This window comes from Pristis pectinata, chromosome 7 (assembly GCF_009764475.1).
Source record: "Pristis pectinata isolate sPriPec2 chromosome 7, sPriPec2.1.pri, whole genome shotgun sequence".
Taxonomy (NCBI): domain Eukaryota; kingdom Metazoa; phylum Chordata; class Chondrichthyes; order Rhinopristiformes; family Pristidae; genus Pristis; species Pristis pectinata.
Genome location: NC_067411.1, coordinates 94,041,832 through 94,066,287, shown reverse-complemented (window position 1 = coordinate 94,066,287; position 24,456 = coordinate 94,041,832). Strand labels below are relative to the sequence as shown.

General features: G+C 39.7%; 1 protein-coding gene across 4 annotated transcripts in view; it reads right to left on the bottom strand.

Annotated features, from left to right (window-relative positions):
• The window catches only part of LOC127572741 (multiple C2 and transmembrane domain-containing protein 1-like), a 409,900-nt gene that overhangs the window by 152,769 nt on the left and 232,675 nt on the right, over positions 1 to 24,456 (bottom strand). For all 4 annotated transcript variants that reach the window (XM_052020315.1, XM_052020317.1, XM_052020316.1 and 1 more), the window contains one exon: positions 7,165 to 7,267. In XM_052020315.1, the coding sequence (XP_051876275.1) occupies positions 7,165 to 7,267 (103 nt within the window). The remainder of the gene's footprint in view (positions 1 to 7,164; positions 7,268 to 24,456) is intronic.

The window sequence follows — 24,456 nt, the reverse complement described above, 5'->3', positions numbered from 1 at the left end:
ATATGTCCAAGTCACCCATCTTTGGAATTCATCTATTTTCTCCTTCTTATCCATCAACTTGATTGAAAACTTTAAAAGGATAATTCCTACAGGTGGTTGGTTATTGCTATTTTTGTTAATGTGGTTAATTAAATCATTTTGTACAAAATTACACATTTAAAAGGTTGCACTCATCCTTATTGCAAATATTTGTAATGTAATTTATAAATATCTGTAAAAAAAAGTTATATTAGTTCTTCCTCTAAACATATCATAGCCCTGAGGGTGCTCTGAAATTGAAATCATTTAGCATCCAAGAATAATGAATGAGAAAATAAATAGGAATGTAGATGAGTGGTGTCAGCATCTGAAGCAACAGCTGTTGCAGTGCCACAGGTACTGAAAGCTGTCACATTAAACCCAATTGGCCGACTTAGTACAGCTGGCATGGCTGGGACAGCTAGCACATCTGTCACAGTCAGTAAACTTGACACAGAAAGCAGATTTGACACAGACAAAATAGTTGGTATGGCTGGTAGAATGGGAAACCTTCAGAATTTAACTCAGAGCCATTGTATTAAGATAGACTGGTTTAACTTGAACAGGTTGTTCACCAGGTATATTGGTTAAAAAAGGTAAATACTGGGCAGGCACGATAGTGTAGCAGTTAGCGTAATGCTATTACAGCGCCAGCGACCTGGGTTCAATTCTGGCTGCTCTCTGTAAGGAGTTTCTAAGTTCTCCCCATGACTGCATGGGTTTCCTCCGGGTGCTCCGGTTTCCTACCACATTCCAAAGAGGTATGGGTTAGGAAGTTGTGGGCATGCTATGTTGGTGCCGGAAGCGTGGCGACACTTGCGGGCTGCCTCCAGAACACTACGCAAAGATGCATTTCACTGTGTGTTTCGATGTACATGTGACTAATAAAGATATCTTATCTATTGCCTGAACTAATTTGGTTAGGACAGTTGATATAGTAAGTATAAGTTCCTCATGTCATCTAGGTAGAGAAAAATCTTTTTTCAAAGCAATACTTAAAGTTCAGAATATATTTCAAAACCAGACTGAATCCTACAAAAAATTGATTCTGAAAGATGATTCAGAGAGTTCCATTGAACTGTTAGATCACACTCATTTAAAGATATTTATTTAAAATAATTAAACATGAGGTTTAAGCATCTCTCATGGTCTTCTATATTTCTCCCTATATTTTCTTGCTGCTATTGTTCTTTAAATTCAAATTTTTAGGTTTTTCATTTCTTTTCCTCTTCTGAAATTTCAGCTCATAAGATTTGATTGGCATTTCTGCTGTTTAGTATCTTGGGGAAGTGAATATTCTTCATGTGTGAGCCTACAGACAGACTATTCAATTGTCAACAAAAAATTGTAAACTTTCGTAATACATTCTAAATAGTCTACTTTTTATTTTATGATCTCTCTTCACTATGGGTTGAAGAAATTTCTGCTTTAGCAGTTAATAGATTATGGGGACATTCCTTTGTATTTGATGTAGTACTGGGAAGTGTGCATCCAATAGCAGATTTCAGGAGAAATAAAGGACTGCAGACGCTGGAATACCTAGATGAAAAACAAGATGATGCTGGAGGAACTCAGCAGGCTAGGCAGCATCCGTGGAGAAAAGCAGGCGGTCAACATTTCAGGTCAGGACCCTTCTTCAGCCTGCTTTTCTCCACGGATGTTGCCTGGCCTGCTGAGTTCCTTCAGCATCATAGCTTTTTTTCGTCTAGCTTATTTCAGGATGTTAGCAAGTCGAGCAATGCCACATCTTGGAACTGGAAGACTAATGGCCACCTTTGAATAGAACCCACCTAGTTACATCTGAATCAAACCAACATGAATTAGAAGAGTATATGCACTCCCCTATAGCTGTGACACTTTACTCTGTATTCTGTTATTGTTTTTACCCTGTACTATCTCAATGCACTCTGTACTACCTCAATGCACTTTGTAATGAATTGATCTGTACGATCGGTATGCAAGACCAGTTTTTCACTGTACCTCGGTACAAGTGACAATAATAAACCAATACCAATAATTAATTATCTCAAATGATGCTATAAGGGACCCTGTGGCCTGAGAGGCTATATTAAATAGCTCACTGATGTTATCTGATGGTTTAAAATTCTCAGGATAGTGAAAAAAAACAAAGAAAAGCTAGAAAAGCAAAGGATCCTTCCCCTTCTCCATGTTGAGAAGCTACTAGGTTTCAGAGAACTAAACTACAACCAAATCCTTGTGCATAATTGTGGTTCCTAAGCCTCGGCTATCCCCAACTTAAACCTAACTTCTCAATGCTCAGTTCTCAATTATATAACCCAAAAGAGGAAAATTATGTCATCCAAATGAGGCAAACAGAAACAGTAAATGTGAATTCCAGGACTGATTTCAGCAGTTACACAGGTACCATGTACCCCTCAAAATTAATCCCACCAGTATTTGTAAGATCAGTGAGAAAGCATCTCACCATCTTACCAGTGTTCGTCTTGGATTTTATCAGGACCACTGTGCTTCACATCCCAGTACAATCATGATCCAAACCAGAACAAAAGAGCTGAACTCCAGATGTTAGGTGAGACAGACCTCAGAATCAAAATAGTATTTGATGGTATTTGCTACCAAAAGCTCAGTAAAATCAAAAGTCAAAGAGGGTCAAGGGAAAATTCTCCAATGATTGGAATCAGATTTTTTACAAAGAAACAGGCTGTGGTGTTTTGGAGGATAATAATCTCAGTGTTAGTCATCACTGTTGAAGCTCTTCAGGGCAGTCTCCTAGGTCCAACGTTCCTCAGCTACATCAACAAGGTATTAAGTATTAAGGTGGGATATGTGGCCAGCCACTAATGAATGCAGTATCCAGCTCCATTCTCAGTTCCTCAGTTAACAACACAGCTCAAGTCCTCGCGTCAAAGTTGTGGTTAACACCCAGGCTTGTGATAGTAAGTGGTAGATAACGATCACACCACCAGTACTAAGCAATAACCCTCTCTAACAAGAGAAAGCCAAATTATCCCTCTATGACAATCAAAATCATAAAATTATCAAATCGCCCACCATCAAAAATTTGGAAGTCATCACTGATCAGAAACTTTTGACACCAAGAAGGAAAAAGGCAACAATTGAACGGCAACACTATCAACTCCAGATCATACACAATCATTAATAATTGAATAAATTACAATTACAGAGGTCCAAATAGATAGAAGTAGAATGTGAAGGGTGTCTCAAGTTACCAAATGGGAATAAATTTCTATATTGAAAAATGAAAAAGAATTGCAGATGCTTAAAATCTGAAATAAACACATAAAATACTGGAAATAATGGAGCAGAAGTGTGGTCCAGAGTACGCTATGGCCAATATTGGACCTCCAGTCTCACTTAGGTCACAGACTCCAGCTGAGCAGCTCATTAGTGAGTAATTTTCTAATATTGAATCACTGACTCTGGACTTCGAGTTGTTTTCATTTTATTTGATGCTTAGGATCACCATTTTGTTTTAATATTATTTGCAGTTTTGGGCTATTTGTGTTTTTCATTTCATAGACTGTCATTTAACTGAGATCCTAATATCCATTTTGAACAACATGATTAGGATTGACATTTATTTAGGAAATTCTCTTGCCCTTAAAGCAGATGAGAAATGAGCAGAAGTGGAAGAATAAATAGTAGATCCTGGCATGCAGCTATAGAAAATTCTTTTATTTAATAAATGTTATATCATGCATCTCCAGTGTAGTCCTGACTATATAAGCTCAATGAAATTGTCCAGTAAACACCATTATATCTATCTTAGATACCCAAACAGTTATCAGTATCTAAAGTTCTATAATTATACACAAACATTTTCAGCAAAATTATTTATTAAAAACTGCTATTCATTCACACACTGCCCTATTTCTTAATCACAATTCTTCTCCTTGGTAACCATGCAATTTAGTGTCGTAATCAATCAATCTGGTGCACCTGCCAACAGCAATTTGGAAGGGGAGTGAAATGATATGGCTGGCTGTTGAACATCAGCAAATGGCTCTTGGGATATTGCTGGCTTCTTATCTACTTGTGAATATCATCAGCATACCCTGCTGTTGCCACATCCAGTGCTGGGCTTGCCATACCTCTACCTCGGGCTTGGTAATTTACGTGGGGCAGATGGTTAGAATAAATGCTGTGCTGCCCTGAGAGACAACTTGCTTATATACATGCCAACTCTTGTGATACCCCTGCATTCTTTCAGTCTGTCCTATGATCTGTGAGGGAACAGTTCATAAGTCTGCAATGAGGCTAAAACCATGCAAGAGGATTCATTCTTGTTGATTCCCCAGCATGGTGAATCTCGACAGATTAAACCTAAACTGTGCAATCCAAGATATTATTTTGCCTCAGAATATTGTAAGGAGAATTGAAGGCTGCACACAGATCCTCTGTTGAGAGGAGCTTTTCTGCAGATGGCTCCAGAGGTGGCATAAATTCCACAGCCAATTGAAATTGAGTGAAGCTACCAACTATTAGTACTACGATGTGGCTAAAGCTCTCCTCCACAAGAGCCATCATATCACCCAAGATGATTTGCATATTCATAAATAACAGAATTAACTGGGTATAGAGGAAACAATGATTTTATGTGCAAGCACAGAATGGTACCAGTTAGGCAACTTGGCAAATGATGCTGCCCTTGAACTGACTGATGTTTTTGTCATTAAGCTCTTCCTCCTCTGCATTCAACATCATTTCCTCCTTCTTACTTGTGCTGTGCATTTCACCTACTCTTCAATTTTAAAATCTAAGTATTGCAGAATGGGTGTATCCATGCTGATGTCTAGTCAAATGAGTGCCTTTGAATGTTGCAACTGACAGGATGAGTAGCCTCAGGGGCTGTGGCTGGAGATACCTGTGGAAACACAGGCAGAGCAAATAGCAGGACAGCAAAATGTTACTATCAGCAAAATAATCTGAACAAGTGTGATTTGCTAAGGCAAGGCATGATATGTCTTTGAATAATATATTGTTGTGCTAATTAAAGGGAAGTAATATGAGCAGGTAAGTTTCATGCCAGGTTGGAGTTGTGCATCTTGATTCACATGACATTTCTCAATTAGATTAAACTCACTGGAACATAAGGGGCTTGGCACTGAGGGAACCCCTGTCTGTTCTTAAGTCTGTTCCTTTGATTCTTCAATTTTTTTTCCCTACAAACAACAACAATATCACAAAATGCTGGAAAAGCCAGTGGCCATCCTATATCCCATACCAAAGCTGTAAGAAACATGTGAGCGGTTGCTGTGGGAAGCTAGGGCTGCTTTAGCAACATCATTGCAGAACAGGAGGAAGTAGTCAATGAAATGGACTGCCTTGAAATTGTGTGAGAGGGGTTAGTTAACAAATGAAACCATTGCTTCCACAGTCAAAGTGTAGCCAATAGATTGGAAGCATTTGTCACTGACATGCAATTAAGCAGTTAAGTGTAGGATGCATGAATCCTGGTAAATTTCTTCAATGTAAGAAAACTGGTTCATTGTGTGTTCCTGACTTCAGCATATATAACCTCATTCAACTGTTCTACCACCTTCCAGGCTAACTGGACAACAACCTTGGAGAGCCATTCTTTTTCTCCTGTGTTCCTTGTGACATCCACAGCTATCTCTCAGAACCTAATGAATGAAATTACTGCACATGAAAGGCACCTGTTGCCTGAGCCATCTTGTCCCCACATTGTGAATACTTCCTGTTCTAGGCCTAGTGGACAATCTTTTATGAAATTCATGAATGGATGAAATGCAAAATAAACTTTTGACCTGTTGGTTGTGCAAACACTGCAACCAGAAAATGACTCTGCACATATTTTAATGTTGAAAAATCCTTATAAAACTTCCCTTTTTGCTCATTTCTGAAGGAGAAATCTGAGATACAAAGCCAGTTGGGGTTAATTTTCATTTTCACTGCCTCAATGATAATATAGTAGAGCAAATTGTCTGCTCATTATCGAATCCACCTAATAATCATTTCAACGATCCTCTCCGCAAAATTACAACCCAGACAGTCAAGGTGAAACTTAGCCCATTCCCATTTGGCTAGTCATTGTTAGACTGAGAGACAGATATATGGATACCTGCATGTACTGAAGGATATGCAAAGCTCATGTCATATGAATTCATTGCTTGCACAGTTTTCTGTAGGTTGTTTCAACATAAACCAATAATGACACAATAAATCAGATTACATTCTATTAAATGAATAGAACATCTTGCTTTGACAGTGTGCCATCATTTTCAGCCACATTGAACATGGCAAACTCTTCCTTTATTCTGTATAATTTAAGAGATGAAAGACCTGACCTTTTTGAATGGGATGAAGCAATTATGGATTTTTTTTCTACCGTTTTAAGCAGCACAAATTGCACTTAGCTGAGCTTTACATAAATGATGTTAGCTTGTACTTAAAGGCACGATCACCAAATTGACATTGCATTTTCTGAACAGCATGTAAAAAACTATAAATGTCTTTTTATCTTTCTTCCCTACACTTATATCTTTATTAACTATAACTATTTCATAGACAACACCAAAAATTACCTATTAGAAATGATTTATCAGAAGTACCTGCAGAATTACAGCTCAACTGGAAAAGTTATCCTGAAACTTTGAAAACACTTTCAGTGGCAAGGTGGCATGATGTATTGACACTCAATGCACCACACCATTGCACAGCAAATATGAGCTCAGGTACGGCAACTCTCTGCTATGGCATGTTCCTAATTTGACCTCTGCAGTCAGTATGCTGCAAACATTTTCTCCACTTGCAGGCAAAAAGATGAAGGCAAAAATCCCACATCTCGCAGCCAATTTACAAACTGCACTGGGAGCAGAACAGTTCTGTGCCTTTGCTTCTGGAATAGCAGATAATTGAAGAGAAGGAGAAGGCAAACATGAAGTTTAAGAATACTTCCGCTTTAACATATTTATTTTCCTAAACATTATATGTTTAATTGCTTGGAAGGCAAATTTGAAGTTGCAATACTATCTTTTGATGTCACTTGTATACTGTACTAAACACTGTACATTTTTCCTTGTGCTGCTGATGATAATTTTAACTGTGTCAAGAGCTCTGTAGTTAGGACCAGGAGACTGCATTTACACAAAGAAAGTGGGAAATCACTGTGCTCATACTCACAATGTGAAGACTTTGTTCCATACAGGGTTGAGACTCCTATGGACAGTATGTGTCTGTAGTCTATCGTTGTTCAGTTCAATCACACAAAATGGGTCACTGCTCCCTAAAGAAACATAATTTTAAATATAACATTTTTCATAAATTTGGAAATATAAGCTAATAAGTGACAATTACTTGGCAGTAATGGGAAACTGAAAAATGGATCAGATTTTTATTTGTATAACTGAGATGTAAAACATTTAATCTAGAATATTGGTTCACATAGATCAAGTTAGGCTGAGACCAGTGCAGTACTGAAGAACTGCTTACTGTCGGAGGTGCTGACTTTCAGTTGACACGTTAAAATAAATCCATGCCTGCTGCTTAACATCTCATAATACAGTGTCATTTTGCTGACTGTGGGATCCTATTGTGCACAAATCGATGGCTGCAATTTCTATATTTTTAGAAACATACTTCATAAATAATTACTTCAATGCACATAATGTCCAGAGTTCATGAAATGGGCTGTACAAATTCTTTTTTTCTCTCTCCTGCTTTCTTTGACCTCTCTTGTCATAGATAGCTTTTACTATCATACAACCTCAAACACCAGGAGAGCAGTACAGTTGAAACTGCAGATTTCATTTTGCCAATGTAATTCCAAAATCATTCACAGCAAAGTAAACTGTGAAACATCATAGCATTTCCCCCCTCTATTTTAAAGTGCAATGGCACACATTTTATCTTCTGCAATCTCATGACCTAATTGAAAACTGACAGGTACTAACCCACAATAGACCGATTAGATAATGTTATGCCATAATTACATAGTGATCTGGTCAGACGGCCACTGAAGAACTCCATTCAGTTCCAGGTATTGTACTTCAGGAAGAAAATTTGACCTCAGAATGAGTATTGCAGATCATTGGATCACTGATGTGATCCTTTAATTAATTAAATGATACAGATTACAGTTCATCGTAGACAATAGCCTGGGTATCTGAGTTTATTTTAACTATTTACTTTTTGTTGTCCTGCATTCAACAGAATTGTATGTGCAACAATTCCACTAGAATAGCTGGGCTTTCTTAGTGGAATTGTGACTTTTAGTCACCCTGAAGAGGATGGAATGAAAGTGTCTATTACATTCACTGAAAGCTAGGAATATTTCTGCATTTCTGTGCTACTAAACTTGATCATGCAGCAGAGTGACATCAAATTTAATACATCAGCTCCAAAGAGGGAAATAAACATCTCAATGGAGTCTGCCACATTACCAGGATATCTGAGATAGCTGCAACTTCTTTGATCATATAGATCAAAAAGGCCTTTCATATGGCCACAGAATACTGCACAGCTATTCAGGCCATTTAGTTGATGCCAGACAAATGTGTTAATTAAATCAAACAGCTATAGGAACGATCATGAATGTAAAATCAGTTGTCCAAAATACAACATGCTTGTAAAATAAAACAGGCATAAAAGTACTCAAACAGAAAAATAAATGAGAGACAATTGAGACAAATGAGAGACAGAAAAGAGATGGAGGCACAAGAGATACTTAGGAAGTGCACTTACAGGACATTCACTGAGATATCGTGGTTCCACATGTATACTGAAAGCATTCATTATTAAGCAGACAATTGTCTCTGAAATTCCTTCCCAATATTTTCCTCAAGCACGTTCCTGACTGGTGAGTCATTTTATAAGCACAAAGGGGGATCTCAATTAAAGCATGTAAATGCATGAAAAAAATTACAATTTATGCATGCGGTTTTCACATGCATTCTTTCCCAAATAAGTTTGCAAGTTTTTTTTTAAGCTTGCTTTTTCATTTACTCTGGAATTACCATGACCTCTCTCCTATGGTGAAGGGAGGGTAGTGATAAATTAGTATGAAACCTAATGGAAATCATAATTTTTATTAAATACACAAGTCTTTTCAGTTTCAGTTATGTTTCTTTCTCAGTGCCTTTGCAGTAGAATATACTCAAAGCTTTCAGTCTCTTTGCAAATGTGTCGACAGATCAGGCTATTAACCTGGTTAACTCATGTGAACTGATTTTTATTTCTGTCTCAGGCCAAACTCTGTTACCCTTGTTAGATAATAATTCCACAGATCTACTGGATATGCAACAACAAGTAAAGCAGTTTAAAAAATCCATATGTAATTATGACAGATGGAGGAAAGCACAACTGAAAACCCTGAAATATTGTCCAAAGGGACTTTCAACAGGGCTTATCTATATTTAACACAGGGCTCCATATGATGATATGATGATCACATAGTTATACTGGACCTATATAACAGTGACCTTTAAAGTCTAAAAAACATGCATTTTAATGTGGGGATATCATTATATAGAATGCAATTCACAACATCCAAAGAAGCCTAAGTATGTTGATAATTATATTGTAATTGTATTATTGTAAAAACTGGACTGAGTGTCACCTAAAATGTTATCTATTTTAACTGAAAACTCTGGCATGTTTAAACAATATTGAGATTGGACCTCTCTGAGAGCTAAAGCAGAATTACCTTATTAAATATAAGAAAGAGAATATTTGAACAATTACATTATTTTTATGGTTTCAAAAAGAAATTAACTTCAATTCTAATTAATGCAAATATGCAGGTAGATTTTCATGAATGATAACTTTATGTTAAATATAGTGAGCTTGGCTGCCCCTCCTTATCTGGAACAGGTTAGTGTGCATGGGTAAGCCCCACGGGCAGCAAGTTCTGGCAGCACACAGCATCCTGGATGTTCAGACCAATATCAACTTTTCATGGTGCCAGAAGATATCCAGTTATTCCTTTATTGAATCTAATGTGGGTAAATTCACACTACTGACACAAAATAGTTTTGCCCATTTTTGAAATCAAGGTGAATAGCCATGAATGGGCTGAAAATTTACATGGGTTCCCTGTATGCGATGCAAGAACTTGACAACTAAAAAACTTTAAAATCATGATTGTGACTTCTGCGTATGCAGAGTTCTCCTAAATTCTGAAACCCATAATGCAAACAGAAGAATTCTAAAGTATGAAAACCCTAAATACATAAGCCTGATAGATACTGTGTCTCAGATTTATAATGAAGCTAGCTACCAAATGACAAAACACTGAAGAGCTTTTCACAGGTTACAGTTGTGGGTGCCATTTATTATCCATCACTAATTTACTAGGTTTGATACAACTCACTAGCTCACCAATGTTTCTGAGAGGGACTTCAGATTAAGAATTAACCATAAACAAAAGCAAAGTATGCTGGAAACACTCAGCAGATCAAGCAGCATCTGTGGAAAGAGAAACAGATTCAACATTCTGTCAAAGACGCTTCATTAGAACAGTCTTTGACCTGAAATCTCTTCTTCTCCTCCCACGTGATGTCTGACCCACTGAGCGATTTCAGCATGTTCTGTGTCAGATTTTCAGCATCTTCATTTTTTTTTCTGATTGTCATGAGGAATTAGCTATGTTGTGTGGGACTGGAGTCACATATAACTCAGAGCAGGTAAGGACATCAGGTTTCCATCCCATGGTATAGTGCTGAACCAGTTGAATTTTCACAAAAATTTAAACACCAGGTTTTTATCTTCCAGGTTTTTTTCACACTGAATTCACTTCATACAGTTCCATCATGAACAGTTCTCTACATTATGAGTCTATGCTTCTGGATTGTCGCACTTTAATGTAACCTCAATGCTGTCAAAGTTCATCATTATTATCCATAATAAAAATTCCTTTCAGTTCAAAAATATTTGGTAAACTTGCATATATCTATATCTCTCCTTTATATAAATAGATAAAAATCTTATTCAACAAACTGAATAATAGAAAACACTATGGGAATATACAGATTTAAGGGAGGTAACACTTCTCTTTTGGTAAACCCAGCCTTTTAAGCTGATTCAAAACTCTGAGCTCTTTATTAAAAAACGCTATTCTGTAGCCCATAACCCTATTCCTTGACACCTCTCTAGTTTCCAATTTAAACAAGTCCCCATGAGCCCTACACTAAAGGGCTTTGTCTCCCTGTCATTGTGAAGAGAGGCGAAGCAGCCTGGAAGTGTGAAATCAAACCTCATGAGCTGAACGGTTCCCCAGGGAACCTTGGACTGCTCAGAAGGTCAAAGTCATGGGCTAGACCAGCTGAAAATGTCTGAGCACTGGTCTGTGACACAGCAGGGGAGTTGGAATTGAACACATCTTAATTAAGGTCCACAGACAGCCAAATAGGCTGTTTTCTAGACCAACTGCCAACCTTAACCCGGTCAAATTTAGAAGCACTACTAATGGCTCTAATGGTTAGTTTTGCATCACTGTTCATCACACTGCAGCTAACGTGCATTGTAGAGTATCTGATTAATGGTGATAAGCTTTCAACATGCAAAGGCCTCTCCCTCGGAGCATGCCGGGCTAGCCAAAGAATGAATAGCCCCAGACTAATTTATATAAAATTTCAACCCACTCTTTTTTTGTTGAATGATGCTGCAGTTATACTTAATCAATATGTGGGAGTTGTTAAATGAGGTATTAACGACAACAGTTAATCCCTTTTTTCTTGTTAATAATCTCCAGCAATTGAAATGCAATGCTCCACACTGAGCCATTCATAAAAGAAAAAAATATAGTCCTCTCTCAACATTTTATGAGGAGCTTAATTGAGGTGAAACACTGTGGTGGTATTCAGTTAAACAAGGCAATGAGTCATTGTGTAAAAGAAAAGAATTCACAGTTTCACCAAACGTGATTTGTTCTCTTAACCCTCTCATTCAGAAGAAAACCCCAAGTATTCCTAATTGCTTTTTAATTGAAAGGGTTAATGTAGTATTCAATTGTTGCTAAATGACTCTTTAGGGCTCTAGAAAACAGTCTTTGAAAAGAGGGAGAAAAAATCTTTTGTAGTCACGAGAAGATTTATGGCAACACAGCATGTAACCAACATTCTCTGAGGTATGATAGCTTTATATTAGTGATACAATACTCATGCTGAGAAATTGGATTTCACCATTTCTTGGTAAACTAAACACATGCTATTGTACTATGCTAACGTCCAAATGGAACCTCCACAAAAATTTGTGAAATTAGGCAAAAATCCTATGGAAAGGTAATGTGGGCATTTTGCACAGAGATTCATGAAGTAAAACGGGACCTGTCCAGTTCTTGATTGGGGGGCAGCAGTAAGAACTTGGAACTGCTCTGCCACTGAGGGTGGGATAAAGAAAACAAAATGGAAGCTTAAGGCAAATATAGAGAACTAAAATAGGAGAGGATCTATTGGAATTTAGAAAGTCTAGAACAGAACCTTAAAAAAAGAAATTGGGAGGGTAAGAATGGAGCATAAAATAGCAATAATGGATAAGATTAAGGAGACCTGAAGCATTCTGTAAGCACATTAAGTGCAAGAGGGTAATCCAGGGAAAGAATAGGGCTCATTCACGTCCAGAACTGGAAGATGTAGGCAAGGTGTTAAATGAATGCTTCTCATCTGTATTCACCCAGGGGAAGGACATTGTGGTTGGATAATTCAGAAAGGGGCACAATGGAATTCTAAAATAAATTAGTATTTATTTTACCAGCACGGTAGCGTAGCAGTTAGGGCAAGGCTATTACAATGCCAGCGATCAAGGTTCAATTCCGGCCACTGTCTGTAAGGAGATTATACATTCTCCCCGTGACTGCATGTGTTTCCTCTGGGTGCTCCGGTTTCCTCCCACGTTCCAAAGACGTATGGGTAAGTAGGTTAACAAGGGTGTAATTGGGCGGCGTGGGCTCGTTGGGCCGGAAGGGCCTGTTACCGTGCTGTATAAATAAAGTTTAAAGAAAGATGCCAAAGTGGTCTTAAAGGTGGCTAAATCCTCAGCAGCCAATGAGGAGCATCCCAGGCTGCTAAGGGAGACAAGGGAGGAAATTACTGGGGCCATGGTAGAAATTTTCAAATCTTCTCTGGCCACAGAAAAGGGACAAAGGCACCAGATGACCAGAGGACAACATAGTGCTTTTATTCAAGAAGGGCAGCAGACATAAGACAGGTAATTTAAAGCCAGTGGGTCAAACATCAGTGGCTGGAAAAACTTCTGAGGGACAGGATTAACCAAGGATAGTTAGCATGGCTTTGTTCAGAGGAGATCCTGTCTGATTAAAGCGATTGAATCTTTTGAAGAGATAACTAAATGTGTAGTCTACGTGGACTTCAATGAGGCCTCTGACAAGGTCCCATATGAGAGAATGGTCCAAAAGTTAAATATCCATGGATCTGAAATTGGCCTGGCAATAGGAGGCAGAGACTAATGATCAACAGTTGCTTTTACATCTGGAAGCCTGTGACCAGTAGTGTACTGCAGGGACCCTTACTGTTACATACGTTAAGAATCTGGATGCAAACATAGGAGGACTTTGCAGAAAAAATACTAATCATTACTAATTTTCAGGTAAATTGTGGTGTTGTTGATATGAGGGAATCTTTGGCTACAGAATTATATAGATGATTAGGTAAGAGAAATGACAGATGGAATTTAATGCTGAAAAATGTGAGGTGATGCATTTTGGGAGAACTAATAAGGTTTGGATATACACAGTGAATGACAGAACTCTAGGAAATACTGAAGAACAGAGGAACCTTGGTGTACATGTCCAATGATCACTGATGGCAACAGGTAGATAAGGCAATCAAGAAAGCATATCACAAGATCACAAGACAAGGGAGCAGAAGCTGGCCATTCGGCCCATCGAGTCTGCTCCAAGGAAAAGGGAAAAAAATGAGAAATGGGGAATGGGGGGGGGGAAACAAAAAAAAACAACTCTAATCCCAATTTCCGGCTTTATCCCCATATCCCTTGATACCCTGACTATTTAGATATCTATCTATCTCCTCCGTGAACGCCCCCACTGATCTGGCCTCCACTGCTGTACGTGGCAAGGAGTTCCACAAATTCACCACCCTCTGGCTAAAGAAATTTCTCCTCATCTGTTTTGAAACTGTACCCTCTAATTCTAAGATTGTGCCCTCTGGTCCTGGACTCACCCACCAAGGGAAACAGCCTAGCCACATCTACTCTATCCTTTCCTATCAACATTTTACATGTCGCTATGAGGTCCCCTCTCATTCTTCTGTACTCCAGTGAGTACAGTCCAAGAGCCGACAAACGGTCATCATACGTAAGCCTTTTCATTCCTGGAATCATCCTCGTAAATCTCCTCTGAACCCTCTCCAATGTCAGCACATCCTTCCTAAGATGTGGGGCCCAAAACTGCGCACAATATTCCAAATGAGGCCTCACTAGTGCCCTGTAGAGCCTCATCAACACTTCCTTACTTTTATACACTATACCTCTCGAAATGAATGCCAACATAGCATTCGCTTTCTTTACCACCGATCCGACCTGGTGGTTAACCTTTAAGGTATCCTGCACAAGTACCCCTAAGTCCCTTTGTACGTCCGTACTTTGAATTTTCTCTCCTTCTAGATAATAATCTGCCTGCTTATTTCTGCTTCCAAAGTGTACAACTGCACATTTCTCAACACTGAATCTCATCTGCCATTTCCTTGCCCATTCTCCTAAACTGTATGGGTCTCTCTGCAACCTTCCTGTCTCCTCAATACTCCCTACTCCTCCACCTATCTTGGTGTCATCCGCAAACTTAGCCACGAAACCATTTATTCCATCATCCAAATCGTTAATGTACAAGGTAAAAGGAGCGGCCCCAACACCAACCCCTGCGACACACCACTAGTAACCGGTAGCCAACCAGAACTAGATCCATTTATTTCCACTCTTTGTTTCCTGCCAACCAGCCAATGCTCCACCCATTCTGCTATCCTACCCGTAATTCCATGACCTCTCATCTTATGAGGCACCTTATCGAAGGCCTTTTGAAAGTCTAAATACACAATATCTACCGCCTCTCCCTTATCCACCCTACCTGTGATTTCTTCAAAAAACTCCAATAGGTTGGTCAGGCAGGATCTTCCCTTCACAAAACCATGTTGGCTAGGACCTATCTTGCCTTGCACCTCTAAGTATTCCATAACCCCATCCTTGAGGATAGATTCCAATAACTTTTCCACCACTGACGTCAGACTAATAGGTCTGTAATTTCCTTTATGCTGCCTTCCTCCTTTTTTATACAGCGGAACTACATTTGTGACCCTCCAGTCCTCCGGAACCATGCTGGAATCTATCAATTCCTGGAAAATTATCATCAATGCCTCTGCTATCTCTAAAGCCACCTCCTTCAGAACCCGGGGATGCACCTCATCTGGTCCGGGAGACTTATCAGTCTTTAGCCCATTTAGTTTTCCTAGCACCTTCTCCCTAGTAATCTTAACTGAACTCAGTTCCATTTCGTGAGACCCCTGACTAACCGGCACATTGCCGATGTCCTCCACGGTGAAGACCGATGCAAAATATTCATTCAATTCCTCTGCCATCTCTCTATCGTCCATTATAATATCTCCTGCACCGTTATCAATTGGTCCTATATCAACCCGTGTCCCTCTTTTACTCCTTATGTATTTAAAAAAACTCTTAGTATCCTTTCGAATGTTATCCGCCAACTTCCTTTCATAATTCATCTTTTCTTTCCTAATGACCTTCTTAGTTTCTCTCTGCAGGTTTTTAAAAGCTTCCCAGTCTTCTGTTTTCCCACTAATTTTTGCTTCTTTGTACGCCGCCCCTTTTGCTTTTATTTTAGCCTTCACCTCTCTCGTTATCCACATTTGCGCCTTTTTTCCATTCAAAACCTTTTTTCTTGGAATATATCTATCCTGCATTTTCCTTATTTCCTGTAGAAATTCCTTCCATTTCTCCTCCGCCGTCCCTCCAGCTAGCTTACTCTTCCAATCAATTTGGGCCAACTCTTCTCTCATGCCATTATAATTTCATATGGTATACTTGCCTTTCCTGGCTGTGGCATAGAAAATAAAAGCAAGAAAGATATCTGACAACTGTGTAAAATGTTGGTTAGGTCACAACTGGAGTATTATATGTCATTGCAGGAAAATGTGCTTGCACTGGAGAGAGTGTAGATGAGATTCACCAGGATGTTGCCTGGAATGGAGAGTTTCAGCTATGAGGAGAGACTGGATCAGCTGGGTTTGTTTTCTTTGACTGATGAAGGACTTGATTGAGCTAGGGCCACAGAAAGAATACATAGTGAGAAAGCTTTTCCTCTTGGCAGAAGACATAGGTTTAAGGCAAGGGACAGGAGATTCAGAGGGAATTTGAAGAATGTTTACACCCAGAAGGTGGTTGAAGTCTGGAATACCTGAGGGGGTGGTGGAGGCAATGCTCTCACAATTTAAGAAGCTTTCACATGAGTGCTTGCAATGCCATGGTAAGCAAGCTTTGGGCAGAACACTGGAAAATAGGATTAGTATTGATAGGTACTTGATGAACACAGTGGACTGAAGGCCTATTTCTGTGTTGACTGCTCTGCTGAATCCTGAGTAGTGCATCTGAACTCAGAGGATCTCCCATGGCAGCCACAGAACAGCTGCTGTGGAAGTAAGGGAGAACATGGGAGTGAGGGGACACAACAATTTTCTGCATTTCAGGACAACACTCATATGGTAATCTGTCCCGATAAAGTTCCTTGCCCTGAGGGGCTCCATACTATAGTGAGGTAATACAATGGTCAGGGGACAATGACTGCGGCAAGCAGCTCAGACATGATTAGCACAAAAATGGTTGTGAACAGTGAAGGGATCACCAGATTCCATGATTCTGACCAATGAAAGATCAGACTCACAGATACTGCATGCAAGGCATCCACATCACAGGAACTCAGCGAGTCGAGCAGTATCTGTGGAGGCAAAGGGAGAGTCCATGTTTCGGGTTGAGATCTGCAGGATCTTGACCCAAAACATCCCTTTGCCTCCGCGGATGCTGCTCGACCTGCTGAGTTCCTCCAGCAGTTTGTTTTTTGTTCCGGATTACAACATCTACAGTCTCCTGTGTATCTATGCCATGGTGCTGATCCATGGAGGTCATGGGGTGTGTCTAAAAGCTCCAATTTATGGAGGAAATGAAACACTTGATTGAGGCTTAGAAATGCCAGCTGTGCTAAAGTGAATCATGCACAAAAGTACATAGGCTAGTTTCGTGTCAAACACAATTTCAGGCATAAATGATCACTATCGTATACGACCCCAGGAATTTGCACCTGAAAAATAAATTAGCTGACGAGGATTAATCTTAAACTGCCAGAACTTCAGGATATTAGATAGTGCTTTGAATTTCCTAATATTTATTTAAATGTTATATTAATATTTTACCCCATAAATATTGATTTAGCCATGATGACATTATAGACTCTTCTTCCTGTAGCTGAAGAACTCTCCCAGAACTGCAGAGAGGACTCCATTCCTTTACCTTCACTGCAAGGCAACTCCATGAAGAAATGTAGGTGCAGTATCAATCTTTTATATGGCCTTTATTGTATTTATAAATACCTTTGATTTTGTTGACTGAAAGGGACTGTGGAGAATCCTTGTCAAATGTGTCTGCTCTCAGAATCTGTCCCCATTCTATATATGCTGCATGATAGTGTGCATGCTGCAATTCTAATCGATTTACCTAATCTCAGTGTTGACTGGGGTCACACAAGCCTGTGTCATTGGTCCATTCTTTCTTGTTGTAATGTCAATGGCCTTTTCCAGGCCAACTTACCCAACAATGATACTCAGTCAGCTCCAGTGGGTGGGTCACATTTGTCTTATGCCTGACAATGGAGCCGTAGAAATTGCATGCTATTCTGAGCTCTGTCATGGCAAGAGATTAACTGGAGTAAAGATGAAATGCTTCAAAGATGTTTTCAGTCATGGGATTTCTGGCCAGTGACCAATCAGAATGAAGAACGAGTATCTGGGAGTGGCACTGACAATATCAAGTCTGTTGACCAAGAGCACATGGATGCCCAGCAATGCCAGTGGAAAGAGTGATCACCACCCACCCACCTGCCCTGTCTAGCATTTTCTGTCCCATCTGTGGTAATCTGTGGATTCCACACCAGCCTCACCAGTCACCTTAGAACCCATAGAACTGAGGTAGAAGCAAGTCATCCTCAACACGAAGCAGATACGGATTGATATTGTAGCCAAAAATCCATATTGTCAATACAATTAAGTTAGTATTATTTTGAATAAATACAGCTTTATGCCTCCAACAAATGATGGTCTAAAGTTGTCCGGAATTCTATGATATGTATTTAATTATACAACAGAATAAAGATATTCTTGATAAACTGGGTGTTAAGGTTTGTATTCCAAAAGAAGTGAAAGTTTTTCTCTTTGATTAGCTATGATTGAATGGTGGCCATTTCACCTGATTAAACATAAACAGCAACTGTTGCCAGGTTAATCTCTGTAATGGGGATACCACAGTAGCCTAATATTATCATTTTTCACCAAACATGGAATAGAGAAGATGAACAAGAAATCTGACTGACAACTGCTCTTAGGAAGAAAATGAAAAAGAACTTATTTCAAATGTTTTGGTGCCAGATGTAACAGATTACAAATGTTTTGGTGCCAGGAAAGGCATGCTAAAGTCAGTATTGTGTAAGATCCCCCAACACAGAAATTCTGTCAAGCAAGAAAAGAAGACGAAGGAGCAAAGGAACAGATTTTTCACAAGGAATCTGTACAGCTAGCAGGGGAAATCAGGTTGGTAGTTGAATGTACTGACAGCATCAAGAAGGGGCCATTGAAAAGCAGGACTGGTGGGGGGAGAGGTTGGGGGCATGAGGGGAAGGAGGGGAAGGATTTCTGTTCCTACTATCCCCTGCAGAGAGAAGGGGTTAACATAGGAGGTGGGAGGGAGGAAAGGAGAAAGAGAAAATCAACTTGCCAATGGTCCTGCCTACTATCCCCTGCTTTTCTTCCCTTTGTCCCTCCCTCATTCCCTTTCTCCTCCCCTTCCACTTCCTGCTCTAGTAGAAGTAAAATGATTAGATTGGATCTCTTTATTAGTCACATGTACATCGGAACACACAGTGAAATGCATCTTTTGCATAGAGTGTTCTGGCGGCAGCCCGCAAGTGTCGCCACACTTCCGGTGCCAACATAGCATGCCTACAACTTCCTAACCCGTACGTTTTTGGAATGTGGGAGGAAACCGGAGCACCCGGAGGAAACCCAGGCAGTCACGGGGAGAACGTACAAACTCCTTACAGACAGTGGCCGGAATTGAACCCGGGTCGCTGGTGCTGTAATAGCATTACGCTAACCACTACACTATCGTGCCTGCCCTACACTACCATGGTAGTCTTTAACAAAATTGTCAATTGGCTAAACCACATTCCTGACCAAGCTAGCTGTCAAAGTGACATTTGATTGCTGCTGCCAATGGAAACCTATTGTGGAGGGACCTGCTGTGGCAGTGATTGTGCTTCACTCTGAAGATTCTTTCCTGTGGTCCCTTGGAAGTTCCTCCCAGGAGGATTGATGTATAGTAAGGTTCAATATATTCTTGCAATCACAGGTGAGCTGTCATTGCTCTATACTGCTTGCAAAATTCTGACAATTTTGTTTTCCCTGGCCTGGTTTTAGGAAAATCACAAGGGAGAAAGGGCAATCCATTCTGATCGTGCGTACAGCACCTTACTTTGATTTTACATATGGGTGATCCCTTTCAGTACAGGAACAATGACCATCCTTAATGGAGCACCTATAGATGGGACATCAGAAGTCAAAGCACCAAGAGCTTCAGGAGTGTCAGATTCATGACTGGGTGGCGGGAAGGGGTTGAAGAAGTGATTGGTGTCCATAGGGTGACCAAGAGGTGTCTGGGCCAACTGAACATGTGTGCAGAGTACTTAATGACAACGGCAGGGAGGGGTTGGATAGAAATGAACACTAAATAATATATTTAAGGAAGGAACTATCTGGAAGGGGATTGGCACTTTGAACTTCAGCAGACCAGGTAAGGCTAGTCAACTTCAACTAATGCTCCAACAGGCCTCTGTTTTCTGGTTAAGGACTACTTTTGTGCCATTGGCCTGCACTGTTTAAAGATCGTGAATATACAAAAAAAAACAAATTGGCAAGTGACATCGAAATGTAATTGCATAGTGTTTGATGTCACTACTCAAGTCCGGGAATCTTTGTGTATAAGTGGGTCATATACACTGGGGATCCAGATCAAATTTACAGAAGTGCACACAAAGGATCCGATTGCCTTAAGCAGTCAGGTCTTCACTCAAATTCAGTCAGAAAGCACACTAAAATGTTGCACTTCAAATTCATTACTAGTCTTGTATCCTTGGGAAGTAATTGTACCTAAAGCATATCCAAGCCAATAACATATTTTATTGTTATTATGCAAGAAATGTAGCAGCCAAATGCATATAAAAAAATTCACCAACAGCAGTCAGATAATGACCAGCTAATTTATTTGAATGATATTGATAGAAGATAAATATTGAATGGGACACTGGGAAAATCCTTGCTCCTTTTGATCTGTGCTTTTTGGTTTACTTGAGAACTGTAGCCTACATCCTTGAACTTTTCACATTAGTTATTTTAGTTTAACTGAAACAAACTGTGAATCCTTCTGATCTGTATGGTTCAATTTCATGTTGGGCTGTGTCCTTGCTGACTGAGCCATCAGCAGAATTTTAAAGTCTCTGTCCATTTGCCATAAAATATTCTCCATTGCTGCTGCAGTGTCCATCAAACATCAGACTTCTGAAATATCAACTGGATCGCTCATAGGAAACATAGGTCCAACAATTTGTTGTATATTAAAATCTTACATTGGGATGCAAATTTCTAGATCTCACTGTGAGAAATCTCTTGGGACATCTGCTTGGAAATCTTAATGGCATTTTCAATAAGGCAGTAGATTCTTTCACTTAAACCTATAGGTAAGACACTAATATCTCCCAGTTATCTTACTGGTAATAAATGACTTCAATTTCCATTGTGGAAAAGGAAACTGGATGATGTGCAAACCAGGCTGCTAGTTCACTATTACCCATTTTACGTCCAGCAATCAAACTTAAAATTATATTCATACCCACACAATGATCATTTGTGTTATGCAACAACTTGCAAACCAGTGCCTCCGATACTTCATTCTTGTAGGAAGTCAACTCCACCAGAAGAGGAGAGAATGAAGAAAAATGGTGAGACAGGAAGGCACGAGTTCTGGTCACGTTGGAACCCTGGCAAGTTGTGGATTTCAGATATGCTGGATTTTGAATCAATCAGTACACTGCTGTCTCATTTGAAAGGATTAGGAAGTCCAAAGTAATTTAGTTCTTGTGGTTGCTTTCAAAATTTCAAATTAACTTACTTCTATCCCCTCTCACCAAATCAGTGTTGAACTTTTAAAATTCTGGTGCTTTGAAAAAGACTAAATGTTAAAAGGTTTCAGATACTAAAGTCATACCTATAATTTTAGTGTCAATTTAATTTGCCTGTTCAATGGACTAAATTACTGCATATGTCATGAATTAAATCTTTGCCCAGCTCCTCACGGTATTTGATCAACCATGAGAATCCTCAGATGAACATTTCATATAAAATGGAAAAAACATTATCTGGTAATAAAATTAAATATGTGTGTTAAAGATATTGAACTTCTGAACTGCCGTTGGAATTTTTTTTAAAAATCTCTAAATCAGAGATTTTAAATAATTCACTGAATGATCCTCTGAACAGTACATATGAACATACAAACATACAGTACAAACTAGGAGCAGGAGAAGGTCATTTGCCCCTCAAGCCTGATCCACCTTTCAATAAGTCATAGCTGATCTCATTATAATCTCAGCTCCCCACTGTCATAACCTTTTATCTCCTTGCTTATTATGAATCCATCTATCTCTGCCTTAAAAATATTCACTCCTCCCACCATCCTATGAAGAAGGGAGTTCTAAAGACTATTACACCTCCGAAAGTGGAAGAAATATGACCTGATTTTTGTCTTCAATAGGTAACCTCTTATTTTGAAACAGTGACTCCTATTTCTTGATTCTCCCACAAGAGGAAACGTCCTCTCCACATCCGATCTGTCAGGACCCATCAGGATCTTACATGTTTCGGTCACGTCACTTCTTATTCTTCTAAACTCCAGTGGACACCAACCCAGCCTGCCATCCTTCCCTCATAAGGCAACCTGCCCATTCTGTGTTCCTGCACAGCTGAAAGGGGGTGCTGGAATGACACTGAAATGGAGAACAGTGACCACTCAATGTCCCATCTGGGCATGACACATGTTCTTGTTCAACAATGTGCCACCTGGTCCTCCTCTCCAAAGACTGGGCATGGAATGACAGCCACAGGCCCAGTTTTTGGTAATGGTGGTGCTCTGGCACTGCCTTCTTGTGGGAGGGGAATAGAGGGTGGGGGCGGGTTAGTGAGGAGACAGAAGGAATTGGAATCACTTCTTATGCTGAGGAAGAAGGTGGGGAAAGGCCTGGACACTCTTAGTGCTTGGAGAGGGAAGGGATCAGAGTTCACTCTTGTAGGCTGCACTGAAAGGAAGGAAGAAGGCATTTATTAAACTCAGGAGGAAATAGAAGGAAATCGTGTGGCCAACATTTTCTAATAGGAAGATTGAGAGCAGATACAGGGTGGGGATGGAGGAACAGCAGCTGCAAAGGCAGGGGATGGGCACAGTTAAGAGGACCTGGGAGGGTACTGGGGATTGGGAGAAGTGGAGTGGTAGCTTGGAAATTAAGCTGGTATCTGGAGTTCTCCCAGTGCATTTATAACACTGTTGTCCTGTGATTGCCCTTCAGTGAGGGCTCCAGCACAACATTTTTCAAGTTCCTCTGTGATACTCGAAAAGGAGTGTTGCATGGGAAATGCTGTTATCACTTACACCTCTAATGTGGAAATCATGTCATGATTCCAAGGTTGACTCATGACAGGAAGATCCAGGTCAGATTCCAAACAGCACAAATTCACTCTGAAATGGTCACAAACTAAATTGATTTTTAATTGCAAAACACTGACAAAATCAGTATTATGTGATTTAATTTCTATGGACCTATCTTTTTCTAGTGTGTCTACAATTGGAGTTAACCTGCAGGTATCTAAATTATGCAATAAAGAAGTCTAGAGGAACACTTCCTTTTCAAGATACTTTCCATGTGAACTAATTCAATATGTCAGAGCTAACACCTGCAATAAACTTGTCTACTCATTTTATGCATTAACATTCAGCTAAAGCCTGTGGTTCTAAAATACTTCCAGTGAACAGTTTCGCTAAATGGACCCAGTGCTCCCAGTTTTACTGAACCTTGCTAAATACCACTTGAAGGTGAATGACAATATATACACATCACTGTCTTCCAGATAGATTCATCTTTAATAGCTCCTGTTATAAAAGTAACAAAAAAAGGTAACCGAAAAAGTGAGCAGAACCCCAGAATAATGTAGAGCAGGTAATGTTATAAGAAACAACTCATCAGTTTTGATTCACTGAACAGCTTGGCTAGATCATGTGTCACAGTAAATATTCGATGGAACAGGAGGGCCTGAGGCTATGCTAGGACCCTAGTAGGAATGACTACTGCAGCATGCCTAACTCCAATGACAATGTACGAAAAAGCCATATCTCAGAGGTAACTATAACTCTCCAATCTCCTGGAAACATCAGCATGACATGATCACTAGAAGTGAATTAGTATTAACATTCAGCTTCTTGTTGCAGTTTCCTTCCAGTCTTGGCAGGAATTTAAGGCTTCCCCATAGCGATGAATGCCAGAGGCAGCGTTCACTTAGTTTGCGAGTGCCCTCTACTAACTATGCCGCATTCTAGGACCTAAAGATCTTGTTAATGTGTCACAAACAACTGTCCATTATGCAGGACAATGGCCAGTATCGCAAAATGCCTTCATTTTGAGACAGTCTACAGTATTTCAATTATCAAGCTAAAATAAAAACAGTGGCCTTCTGCTGATGAGAAGGCTCAAACTCCTTTCCACAATCTGTGCACAAGTGTCTGATGAAAGCCATTCTGCTACAAAAAATGTGATAGAGCAGACACTTGGAATGCTGAAACAATAATGCCCTGTTAGATCACTTTGCAGGTGCCCTGTATTCTTAACTGAATTGGTGCCAAAACATTGGGTGGGAGGGAACCTGCTGCATGCTTTACGACTGCATTATTAAGAGTGGGCAGTTGTAGCCAAGGAGCAGGATCATGAAGAGGATGTGGAATAAGGAAGGAAGGATATGCAAACTGGACATCCCTTTCAACCCAACCTGTACGTGACGAGTTAATTCAAGTGCAACACCACTGATGGCAACCTTTGATCTCAGTTACCAACAACCCCATACTCCTTCTCTC